Below are 13,718 nucleotides of genomic sequence, written 5' to 3'. Positions count from 1 at the left end.
AATACTACTTAAAGATGGTGTATGATGTTATTTTGAGCAAATTGTGAATTAGTTGTAGTAAAAACACATAGAATTGAACTTTTTTAGTTTATTTTCAATTCCCTGGTTAATGAAACTCTTGTCTATTATTTCAATACTACCCTTACACTTTTAGGGTCAATAGGTAATATTTTTAATATGAATGAAGTAAGAAATGTATTCCAATCTGTTAGCACTTCATCTGAATTCTTATTTATCAACTGTACCTTTAACAGTTGAAGTCAACTCCCAGAACACTTGATTTTAAAGCATCTCCTGTAAGGACAAAGTATTTAAAAATGGTCTTCTTGTGATGGATTAGTTCTATATTTATTGCTTTCCAAAATCACTGACCCTTGTTTTTATGAGTCTGATGGTGAAAAATATATTTGAAGTGAAGACTTCGGAATAGAAAAAGTGGTGACTATGTGAAAGTACCATAGCAAATTTCTATGTGTGTTTCGGTACCATTGCTGTTTTCTTATCTCTATTACAGAAAGGAATATTCAGTTTTTCCATAATAAGATCAAAGCTCTATGTATTGCCTCAGAAAACAGAATTAAGCTAATACATTTCCACATGTCATATTAACTATTCTGTATTGAATTAGTTGTCCGTCGGCCTTAATGTATGCAATTGATGTGTTTTTAAAATAAGATCATTTGCCACCTTCTACCTTAGTGACATTCAGAATCTTTTCTCTTACAGCCATTTCGTAGAGTGACGTTTTCTGTTGTGAGTCAGCCCCAGGACCCTCATCAGGGGTCCCTGCAGAGTTGCTATGACAGCGGGCTGGAGGAGTCAGAAACCCCAAGCAGTAAGAGCTCCTCAGGGCCGAGACTGGGCGCCCTTCCACTCCCAGAGGACAACTATGAGAGGACCACGCCGGATGGCAGTGTTGGTGAGGCAGAGCATATGGAAAATGGTAGGGGCAAACACAGCATCCACACACACAATCACGCTAGCGAGCCGCAATAAGTAGACTCTGGAAGGTCAGTCTAAAATCAAAATCAAATAGCTGACACCGCACCTGTTTTCTCTGAAATAATCAATATTTGCTAAAGTATAGAAATGCCAAATAAAGGAACATAATTCTCCAGATTAAATTCACTGAACTTGCTCCATCATTTTAAACCAGCCTGTCAGAAATAAACACCTTGACCAATAAATCAGAGTAGTACCTGTGATGGGAAAAACTAAACTAGTATAATAGCTAAACTATAGCCACGGAGAAAGGGCTTGTGTCACTGTTTTTTTCTCTTCATTTTTGTCATGCAACTATTTCTTCAATTGTAACCGTCCAGTCTTGATAAAAGGGAATGACAATAAACACACCTGGTTCTGTTCTTTCTTCTCCTAGGTATTAGAAAAGCATTTTCAAACCTCTCCTTTTCAAGCAATAACAGAAATGGAGTCAAAGGAGGTGAACAGTATCATATTATTCTCCAAAATACACTGTAAATGCTATTAGAACTCCCCTCTCATTTAATTATAAGGTTGTTTTTTTTTCTCTCTCTCTCTCTTTCTTTTTTTTTTTGCAAGGGAAAGGGAGGAAGGAAGATTATAGCACCCTATATTCTTATTCTGTTGTGAGATGGCTCTCATAATTACCACAATTGGCCCGTGTACACTTTCCTTTAAGTTACAAGTAGATCGCAAGTAGTGCTTATGACACTTTTCACATTTGTTTCTGTTCCCAAAGGTTGTAAGTAAATGCCTGAAGAATAGATTTATGTCAAATAATGGAGTGGTAAAGTTCTTGCTAACTTTACTATTTCATATGTAAGAAGAAACTTGGTTATATGCAGAGAGAAAGAGGAATCACACACATTTTTATTTCTAATGAAACCTTGAAGTGAATTTATGTCTTTCACCATCCCATCCCCCAAGTGAAATAAGAAATTTTAACTTTTTGTTATATACCAGTTTCTTGAGTGACAATATGTAAATAGAACCTATTACTTTGGGAGAAAGTCTTTTTTTCTGGAAGCTTACGTATGAATATTAAAATCCAACATTAGAGAGTAATGTATCATACATAACTTCAAATCAAATTATTGTTAAACTAAATCATGTAAAATAGTTATTTTTCCACATTGTTATCTGGCTAAGTAGATAATGATATCAGGGTCTGCTGATTGAAATCCTTCTTGATTAATTATCCAGATATTAAATGGCATTTTGCCTTATGGCTATAAAGGCATGCTTATCTGTGTGTATGGTGGTGTGTGCTTATGTGGATGGGAGTTTGATATGGTTTTTAAGAATTCCTTTTTTTTTTTTTAGATTTTTTAAAATGCAATTTAAAATACAATTTTGATATATATGAACTGCAATGCTGATGAATGTATATTTAAGGCAAATATGTTCAAAATCTTTGTAGAAAAATAAAAATTAAAGTAAAAATGCCACAAAATGTTTTATATATACACACACATACACCCACACACTCTAGGAAGGTAGGATTCATTTTCTTTAAGGGCTTTACTATATTTGTATTACCTTTTTATGATATCATATAATTTTATATCTATTTTTAAAAGTACTTTCTCACTATAAACAACATACAGTATAATTAAGTCTTTATTTTGGGGGTGTCAAGTATCATTGGCTTTATAATCATATTTTAATGTCAGTTTCTCTTCTCTGAGTTTAGGGAATTCAGTGCCATTAAAATAAGAAAGAATGAATAATAAACATATTGTATATGACAAATACACAGTGGTTACTTTTTAGGAAACATACATATCTTGGAAAACTTAAAAGATGAGCTTGTTAAGAGGCTAGCAAGTTGACTGAGAAGCATTTCTTAAAGACTTTTAGTTATGATTTATGTTTTCAGTCTTGTCAACAGCCAAGGAACATAATCATGTAACTGATTTTTCCTGATTTTATGTGACTGACACTTGAAATTTGGAGTTTATATAACCACTTGTCATCTGCTCAGTGTGATTCATGTTAGCCCTGATCTATAGGTAATGACAGAGGAGATGTGATTCACTTTGCGTGATCCAAATGTAGCAGTTGACATTTAAGAGTTCCGTTTGTGTTCATTTTCAGACTATTATCTAGTCGTAAAGTGTAGTTGTATTGCTTAAATTCTGGTAGTTTCATCTCCAGTATTAATGGATCATTCTGACATAAATAGAATTGGAATTGAAACCTGTCAAATATTCATTTGTCACATTTAATTGGAATCCAGGTAATCTGCAGTGTTTTGCTTGGTTAGGTTTTAATCAGGATTTGTATTGGATTTTACATGAAAATACCATTTTGGATGTTGTCCTAGTTCCTAACTATTATTACCTCAAATATTTTGAATTTTGAATTTTAGCCTATAAGAATTTTAACCTATTTAGAAACAATGCTGTTATAACTAATTCCTTGGGTTAACTTTCATTGTAAAGTTTAGGAGATAATTTCCAGTGCAGTAACTTTATAATATTCCAGTGTGATGATGGAAACTGGGAATAAGTTGGTACAGCTAATGATAAAAATAGTTATAGATGCTGTAGTAAGGAAATAACCAAAATAGGGGAAAATTTCAGTACATGGATAGTGAAATGCACTCATGTTTTACAAAAGCTTTTATCTCTGCCTTCTATACTTTAGCATAACAAAATTTTATTAAGGGCTTATGGGTTAGTTCTCTTTTTAACAAGCTTTACACTATATTCCAAACCACATTAGTGCCAAATGATGAAGCTTTATTTTCTTATTAGCTTAGGTAATATAATCCAGTGTAAAAATAAACATAATTTCTTGAAACCAGAATTTATTCATTAAAATAAAACCCCCCATTTTGATAATTTCAAACCTGAGGAAACATGAGTTTCTGGAAAGGAATAATTAAAGTTATACATAAAATATTTTTTAAGAAAACCATCATAAATTATGCATTAATTAATGACAAATATCACTAACATATTTTTTAACTTATTATTATTATTATTTCATGCTGATCCTTTGATAAGATTGGAGAAATTGGTTGTTATTTCATTAAAATGTGCTTATTGGAATTACATATTTTAAAATATAGAATCCATGGTCAGAAGTTAAGTAACAATGAAGAACATTATTGATAAAATAATTTAATAAGTCAAGTGAAAACCAGATATTAGGCCTAAAAGCACAATCACATTCAAGGCAACCATTGATTATGCAAAGGTTTGCTCTTCTCTTAATTAGTAGTAGTCTTCAGACTTTCTCTTAGAATGGGGCTAATGAATTTAAGTCTGCTGTAAGTATTTATTTTGACCCCTGCCTTTGTGCTAAGGTCTACTTATTCTTTTAAAAGTCCTCCTGAATCAAATTTTCAAGGCTAGTTTAACTATGTATCACTGATCACATGATGAGTTTAACAACTCAGATATGGAAAACACCCAACTTAACCTCTAGTCATGATTTCCATTTAGGATTGGGTAGGTCATTTACTTCTTTAGGGTCTGTTTCTATCATCTATAAGGCAAATAGCTACATTAACTGTAAAATCATACATAGATCCAATAAACTGCAATTATTTTCTTACATCCAATTTTTCTTATATATTTTATTCTCCTGAACAGAAAGAGAACTTTGGATCTCTTAGTGGGATGGTGAGTGAATTTGATAATATGTAGTATAATATTGGCCAATCAGAAGTAATTCTAGGGCCTTCCTCACACCCATATAACACATGTGCATTGTAGTAGTAGATAATGAATGTATTACATAAATCAAATAAATGAAAAGGGTCAAATGGCATGATTTCTGGCCAGGTACATGAAAAAGTTGGTCTAATAGTATGTCAATATGGGAGACAATTTTGGAGTCTCCCCAAATTGCACTATCCAAGAGGCATTTATAGGTCTGATCTGGCTCTGAGTACAGTGCCTCCAAAGCCATTAATTATGACTAAGTGATCTCATAATAGAATAGGCACATTTACTTTCTTATCTGACAGTGTAAACTTCGGTCAGAGTAAGAGTGAACAAAAGGTACAAAACAGTATGTGTTTTCCTCTAGTTAAACTTTCAGATAGTATAACCTAGAAATAAATCAAAGTAAGAAAATAGCTGTTGATCCATAAGTCAGATTTTTAAAAGTTAAATGGTCTGAAATTTGCCCATCCTAACTGCCTAATTAATTTTATGACTCTTGATTCTCTCAAATATTTAAATATAATTTTGGTTTTTAATATATTAATTTTTTAAATTTCCCACTTCCACACTTTTTATAATCTATGTATAAGTTAGGCATAATTGTTTTATTCATTCTTCTCACTCCACATGCTTTAGTGTTTAGAGCACATTTTTCTTGAGGGTTGAAGCATGGTGCATTTCACTGTGAACCATTTCTGTATCTGCCATGGACTTTTCACATTGGTTTCAGAACTAAATAACAGTATATCGGAAATGTCATTTGGGAATGAAGCATCATAGTTTTATGACCAAGGTCAACGAGAATAGACACTAAACTCATACCCTTGTGTGAGTTAAAGGACCCTCTACTTTCCACTTTTCTTTTACCTACCCAATTTTCAGCACTCATCGGTAAGATACTGTACTCTAGAAATTGTTGATTTTTGCTGTTTTCATTTAAATTAAATTAACAATGCTGTCTCTTCCAGTCTCCCAAAGACACTCATATTCTTGTTAATAACATATTCATAATACCGCAAAACAAATGCCCTGCAATTTGTGTGTGTGTGTGTGTGTGTGGGAAAGAGACTAATATATCTTGGAAAGGATTCATTTTCTTGGTTTAGCATTTCACCCTGTCTAATTACTAATCTGACTGTATTTTTGACATTTCTAGCCATCAGTAAAATTCTGTACCTCCCAAGGACCCCCAAGTCCACACCCTTTCACTTCTGGAGGGTCCTATTTACTCCTCCTTCTTCATGGTAATTAGGGAAAGTGATAATAGAGATTATCTCTATGCAGTCTCAGCCAGTCAAGATGTATGCTGCAGCGGCTTTCTAGCTTTCCAGTGATGAGCAACACACTCTAAAAGAATCTAAAGAAGACATTATCCTATAGACAATGTCCTACATTACGTATGTAATGTAGTAGACAGAACGTACTGGCTTAAAAAACCAGGTTTGAAATCTAGGGACAATTAACATTAACAATGTTAATTAAATGACATTGATCTATTTGTTGTTGTTCAATCATTCAGTTGAGCCTGACTCTTTGCAACCCCGTGGACTGCAGCCTGCCAGACTTCCCTGTCCTTCACTGTCTCTGGGGGTTTGCTCAAACTCATGTTCATTGAGTTGGTGATGCCATCTAACCATCTCATCCTCTGTCACCTCCCTTTCCTCCTGACCTCAATCCTTCCTAGCATCAGGGTCTTTTCCAATGAGTCAGATCTTCGCATCAGATGGCCAAAGTATTAGTCTAATTAACATTGGTTTAAATCCTGATTTCCCGTTTTACTGTGTAATTTTCTGACATCTAGCCCCACTTTCTCCAATAATAAATCATAGGGAAGTGGAAGACACTAAGTGAGATAGTAGCACTGAATAATGTATAAATAAATAATGAGTGCCAATAATTTTACTTTATTAGTGATCAGACTATTTAGTACTATTATTTAAATAGTAATAATAAAATAATTATGGTTATTATTAACTTTAGGTAGATTTGACATGACACAAAGGCTTGATCATGAAAGCATCAAAAATACTTAGTCTCACAAAGATAGCATTCTGAAATGACTGGTAAGAATGATATTCTCACCTTTAATACTTCCCAGTTAATTTCTAATTTTTGTGGGATACCAAGGGATGACACCCAGGAGCAGTAACATTTAAACATATGAAGGATCTTAAAAGAGGGGAAACAAAGTCTATCCTTTGGTATCAAATCAATCCAATTTTTTGTGCTCTCTGTCAATCAAGGTGAGAAGTCATTATCTCCCTGTATTCTCTAATCTCTTTTTTAATGTTTTTACATTTTGAAATGTAAAACAACCAGTTTTCCAGTTGAATGCATTATTCTGCAGGTATATACTTCCTTTTGAACTGCTTCAAAATATTCAAATTGACAGAGAAAACGAACAGAAAAGTGTCCAATTAGTATGCTTACCGAACTTCAACCCTTTCTTTTTAATCTCAGTATTAATAATTAACACTGATAAAATGTGTGGCTATATTACCCTTTTTATTCTAATTTTGTCTTTTAAAACTGGATCACTCTGCTGAACCTTTATGACATTTGAGGAGGGAATTAGCTCTCATCAAATCTCAAAGTGACTTTGGAGGTCAGTTAGTGGGCTCGTTGCCTCCAGACTCTCAAAGCATTTGCTTATCTGAATTTCAGCACACTTGTTAGATAATGAATTCTGGGTTTAGTTCCTTATTAAGTTAAGAAATAACCCCATATTTCTTGTATTCGTCTTTGTTTATACATTGTGTATATTTCTGTTTTTCCTATGATTTTTTTCCCCCTTGAGTTATGTGTAAAATACTTGTTGCTGAAATGTCATGAAACTTTAAGCATCCACTGTGTGATTAAAGGTACTCTGGAACCTGGCTCTTAAAGTGTAGTTAGCTCTCAACCTCAGAGGTCAGTCCACTTATTGAGATTTTGTTTCATCTCATATTCCTCTGTTAGGTTAAAGAAGTCACTATTGTTACTTCTATTGCAGGTTTTAATTTTTTTTTTTTTGGTAAGAAAAGCATTCTCTTATTAAGTAAAGTAAAACAGAGTAATATCCTCCTTGTCTCTTGTCTTTTAGTGGGTTAATTATATAGTGACAAAGCTGTGGTTATTCATTTTGATCCAACAAACATGTATAAAAAATAAAACATGGCCAAGACTTTCTAAGGAAGTAAAAGTGAATGAGAATCTCTGCTTTTGTGGCGGACATCTTTAGGTTGGGGATATACAACCCTGATTTCAGTAGCTTCACTATGATGTGAAAGGAGAAAGCTCAGAGAAGCTCAGAGTGGTGTGAAGCAGAGAATGGAGTAGAAAATTATTCAGATGAAACAATTATAAATGCACTTACTGAAATTTTTACATTTTATAAATAATATCTTGGACTGGAAGAAGGCCAAAAGTTATTTGCATTGTATCCTCTCTTTTTACCTACCTGTCTTCTACATAATTTAAAAATAAATACTTTATTGGCCTGGAAGCTTCATGTCAAACCACGTGAAGTTAAACTCTCCATAATTAGTTCCAAAACTCCAGAATTTATCATTGATAGAAATTATCAGCATATGGTAAATCTAGATCTCATCTACAGAACAAATTACTCTTATGTCTCTTTTCTTTCCCCACTCATAAATGTGGACAGTTACTAAAAATATGTGTGCTTTAAATAAGGCTTTTCAAACTTAATAAGATCCTGTAAATAATCTTTTGAAGTTCTTGGGATGTTTTTTCAGAAAACAAATTGTATTACTCAAATCAGATGATTAGATTAGAGTAGACCGATTAGATTAGGCTTATTTTTTTGAAAACCAGATTCATTCCTTGAGTTGTGGCTGCCTATTGTTTGTGTAATTGCTATCTCAAGGTTCCAGTTAAGTTTCTGGATGTTTGTCTTTATGTCACATTCACTTTCTATCTGAAATATAGATAATAGGCTGCCTTGATTAAAATCTTGTTTCTGATTAAATTTTACTTAATTTATGCAGATGTATATTTTTTTGACATCAGTCTCATTATTTTGTATGCCTTCTGATCACTGAACCAGAAAGGATAAGTTCATTACAAAGTGAAAAAAAAAAATGAAATACATGCACTTTTAAATTTAAATCCTTTAAAACAGATAGCTGCTAAAATGTGATAATCACAAGAGAAACTAAGTTTTGATATAGTATATTTAAAACAAATCTGCAAGGAGTGAAAAAAAATGTTTTGTTAATAAAAAAATAGAACAGTAGCGTATTGTTTGAAAATCATCTACTCATTCATTTTCATTGAGAAATATGTCTTCTATGACTTTATTTCTGCTCTGAAATGCTCAGCATTTCCATTGTTGAGGTCATTGGTAGACCCACATATAATCTGACTGGTCTGCTTCTCTGAGGTTGCATTCCTGGGAGCCATAGCGCCCTATACTGAATTATGCACATTGTTTCTATTCAGTATGAAGTTGCATTTCACCAACCCAGGTTTTGCAGTAAAAGGTCATCACAGCCATAGCTGAAATTTTATACAATGAACAGGGAATTTAGAGTATTATGAGAATTCAAGTTCAATAATTATTTCTTGAACATTTACTCTATGCAAATTCCCATGAAAGATCCAAAGGTGAATGACACATTCTCTTTGCCTTCTACGTGTCAAATATTGTGATGGAGAATTGTATGTACAGAGTATATTTTTAAAAGTAAAGTCATGAGAAGCTCTAGGTGAAAGGACTAAATGTTACCAGAATTAGAGGTGGGTATGAACTGGGGATATGAAAAACTTTAGCCAAGCTTTAAAGGATGGGTGAGTAGGAATTTGATAAATGGCAATATGAGTAAGCTTATAGGGAATAGTAAGTGACACCAAGGATATATCCTGAGATTGTGGGAAAACAGGGGTTCTATTTCCCAAGTTGGGAAAAATGGAAGAAATATCACCTTTCCAGGAGGACAAGCTTGATTAAGACATGTTGGATTTAAGGTACCTTTGAAAAATTCAAATGATATCTAGCAGCCTATTGAAAATGTACTCCAGAAACTTGGGAGTAGAAATCAATAGCAGAAATACAACTTTAAGAGTAATTGGCACCCTGATGATTATGAAACTTGGGGAACAGATGTGACCATCAAGTAACTGACACCAGATAAGAGAGATCATACCCAGCATCTGAAAAAAGACTGAAATATAAGAGTATAATAGATAAATAAGTTTCAGTAAAGGTGACTGAGGATACTTTAAAATAAATAAGTAAAATCAAACAAAGCATGGCAAACTAAGGAGAAATTTAGAATTAGGGTTGTACATCTAGAATCCTACACATAGATGTTTAAAACCTTTGTTGAATTTTGTTATATGGACTTGGAGCCCAGTGTTGCTGATAGAGATTCAATAGAAGTGAGACAACTGAGAAAGCCAACGACCAGGAGATTTCGTGTAAGAGCACATTCGGCAATTATTTCCCCAGGTCAGCAAGTCCATTATAAAGTCTTTGTCAGAGACAGGGGCATGGTTGCATCCTTCTATATCAATCTTAATAAATTTCTAACCAACTTATAATTTATGCTATGCTCATAATTTTTGTTGCTGTTTCTACAAAATTTTCCGAAAGTACAACAGAGTCTGAAATTTCTGTAATGATAGCTTTTGTTATCTTTCCTTGAGATATAATAATTACTCTTAGTGAATTTTGGCCTCTCATATAACTTCTATGCTTTATTTTATACTAGGTCACCATTTGTCCATCTCACTTGCTTGAAATTAAAATAATATCTAATTGCATTTTTGGTGAGATCCAATAATCGATATCAAACATTTTTAGTCACCATCAAACATTTTTATTTGTGATTATAGAATTCCTGACACTGCAATATTGCTATTGGTTATTAGTGGCCTTACACAAATAGATAAGCTTCAAAACAGAAAATAATGAAATAGAATTTGCACAAGGAATAAAATCAAATTGTATAGTAAAGGACTGTTCAGTTCCAGTCACAGAAATTCCATGTCAAAGATGCTTACTGAAGCTAGTACATCATGCAAGGGAAGAACAGCCTTCAAATGTATTATGTGTGAAAACTTGCTAACAATGATTTGCTAGGCAGGTGTCACTTTTGATGTTGTTTTTTGTCTAAGAAAGGCCAACTATCAATGTCACATAAATGTATTCTCCTTTTTCTGTGTTTATCATTGCTTAGTAGGAATTATACAAAGGGACTACATTAATAAAACTAGTCTTCCATGCCAAGATCATCTAAGTAATTGCTGCATAATAATTTCACAATAAAAATTCAGCATCTATTTAATCATGCATACGTTTATTTAGCTCATCAAAAACCTCTAGAAGTGTGCATTTGGGGGCCTGGCATATGTGCTCCCCATTGTCCTGTAGCATTGAATAGAAAGTATGAAAGTGTAGTGTGTGTCAAGAGAAGATGACCTGTCTGGTGACTGAGTGGTCTCTACATGGCATCTGGAAGATTTTTTCTAGATCCAAGTTTCGGTTTTACTAGTGTGCAGAATTGAACAGAGCCAAGGCAAATTCCAAACATTATTGCAAGATCTTAATGTCAAACTGGTGTATTAGTTTATTAAATTTTGAACAGGAAAATATCCCATTGAAGAAATTGGAAAGGCCCACTTCGTCTCCAAGACAATATTCTTTATCTCTAAGGTGACCCAAGGAAAATCAGTGTACCTCTTAAAAGATTGCCTGGCGAGGATGGAATCAGAAGAGGAACTTTTGCGTCCAGACCCAATGAGGCGGATAAGGTGTGTCGTAACCTGTCTGCAGTTGACTGAGATCTCCTGAGAAAATAATTGCTTTGGTGCCCTAGATTCAGGGGCTCTTTTAGAATATAAGGCACTAACTACAATTCCGTGCCTCTAACTTGTAGTTGTTTTTGTTGTTTTTTGTTTGTTTGTTTTTGTTTTCTCTTCTCTTTAGGGCTATTTCTTAGGGAAAAATTCTATTTAAAATATGCAAATGATTTTCTCAATATCAGCTATAGGCATGATTAAATGGCCAGACTTTGCTTCCCTCCTTGCTTCTGGTCCATTCTGTAAGATATCGTTGCATTATCTAAGCATTCAATTAATTATCCATCAATGAAATTGATGGATACTGGGCAGAGTTACTTGCTGTTCTCTTTAAGTAATACCTGACTCTCAACAAACTGTGTCATAAACATCTCACAGACTGATATGTAATTTTTGAAATTATTACTTATATAGTCACAATTTCTCAGATAATTCTTGCCTAAAATAAACTCAATTTTCAATTATATGAGTATTTGAGAAAATTGAATTTAGGGCGCAATCTTTATTCTTTCCCTGCACTTTGGTCAAGGCAATGTTAATCATGCAATATCTTTGAGCAAGTGATTAGAAAGCAACATGTTCACATAGAACCATGTGTTATCAGAGTTTTTTCCTTTTCCTCTTAAGCTTACTACCCTTTATTCAGTGTGGTCAGTTGTACTCAGCCTTTACGAATTCAATTTTAAGAGGCACTTCTAGTTTCCTGGACAACATTGGTTCATCTCTTTTTCCTAGAATAATGAAGATCTAAAATCTAATTCTTGCCTATCTCAGCCCCAGTCTGTTTTTATCCTCTTTTGTGAAATCAAACCCATATGTTTTTCCTTTGCAGCCCATGTCTGAGTATTATCTATGTCCCCAGAATCAAGTAGCTATTAAATTAGTTCTATCAATTGTCTCTGGGCTTAGCAGTTCCCATGTGTGTTTTTCTCAAGTAGCCACATTTTATTTCAGAGCACAAAGTACGACTTCTGACTTGATTACTTAGCCTCTGGTCTTTATGTTTTAAGTTTTTGAAAATAGCAGGGAAAATGCATTACTCTTCTTTACCTTAATGAAAAGTTCTGAGCTCCTCTGACAGTCATTTCATTTCTGAAGGAGGATTAGAGGACTGTCCCAGAGACTGACTCTGAGATTTTAATATTTTTCTTTATTTTATCCTTCTAATAACCTTATTCCTTTGCCTCTCCCAACCACACCATCCTATGCACATGTTCTCCCTTCTAATACCTTACCTGTGACACTTTTGAGGATCAAGTAATTCATTTTCTCTACCAAATGGCATTATTTGAGTCATTTCAGACTATCAAGTTTCTGTATTCTTTGGGGGATGCTTTTTGGAAGCATCTGTTCCATAAATTTTCAGTTTTAAAATGTCCTTTTTAAACTTAATTCTGCTGTCTTGTGGTATGCAGTACAATAGGTACATTTGCAAGGAATTGTTGCCAGAAGTCTAGGTCCTAGTTCAACCTCCATCACATTTTCAAGAAGGGAATCGAGATCAGTTCATATAATATCTCCTTCCCTTATAAAATGGAAACAATTATAATAATTATAGCCCTATCTTAAAGAGTTATTGTGCAGATATACATAAACATATGTTTAGGCAGTTAGCATTTAATAAAAATTCTATCAGATTACTGCTTCACTATGTTGATTTTTTTTTAAATACCTTAAAATTTATTTCTAGTCCTATAGTCCTTGTTTCTCCAAATCAAATCAGATCCACAGTGTTTATATTTATTAAATACATGATGTTTTCTTGCTTACAAAAGTGTTCACTGGCCTCACCGGTATTTTGCCATTAAGGCAAGTAGTTTCCTGGCCTCTCTTGAATTCCTTATTCGTTTCCAAGGCTAGGAACACATGTCTCTCTATCCACTGTGAACAAATACCAGTGTTTATAACAAATAAAATTCTGTAAAATCATAGACAGAGAAAGCATATTAATAGTTTCACATTTATTTTCTTTGGCTATATGGCTTCTGTCTTTAAGAGACCTGCATATATTTTCCTGGATTTACTGTTAAGGAGAAGTAAATAACAGAAACCAGTAACTCACAGAGAAGTCATCAAATAATTATTAAAAATCATTCAGTGCCCAGTAGCAAAGTGGTTCCTAAAAGACTGAGATTACAGTCAATTCTCAAAAATTCATGGCAGTGAGAAAAGCCTTGTAAAAATGATTGCCGGTCACAGAATGTAGATAGACTCTGCCAATTAGGTAGCAATTCATAACACTCATCCACATCTCAT

General features: G+C 33.5%; 1 protein-coding gene across 7 annotated transcripts in view; it reads left to right on the top strand.

Moving 5' to 3' along the window:
- Positions 1-13,718, top strand: part of PCDH7 (protocadherin 7) — a 447,041-nt gene that overhangs the window by 215,970 nt on the left and 217,353 nt on the right. For 4 of the 7 annotated variants that reach the window (XM_043438887.1, XM_043438889.1, XM_043438891.1 and 1 more), the window contains one exon: positions 727-943. In XM_043438887.1, the coding sequence (XP_043294822.1) occupies positions 727-943 (217 nt within the window). The remainder of the gene's footprint in view (positions 1-726; positions 944-13,718) is intronic. The other 3 variants (XM_043438888.1, XM_043438890.1, XM_043438893.1) reach the window with 1 other exon arrangement.

The sequence above is a fragment of the Cervus canadensis genome, chromosome 19, assembly GCF_019320065.1.
Source record: "Cervus canadensis isolate Bull #8, Minnesota chromosome 19, ASM1932006v1, whole genome shotgun sequence".
NCBI classification, from domain to species: Eukaryota; Metazoa; Chordata; class Mammalia; order Artiodactyla; family Cervidae; genus Cervus; species Cervus canadensis.
Note: the sequence above shows the minus strand (reverse complement) of the source record. Positions and strands in the feature narration are given on the sequence as shown.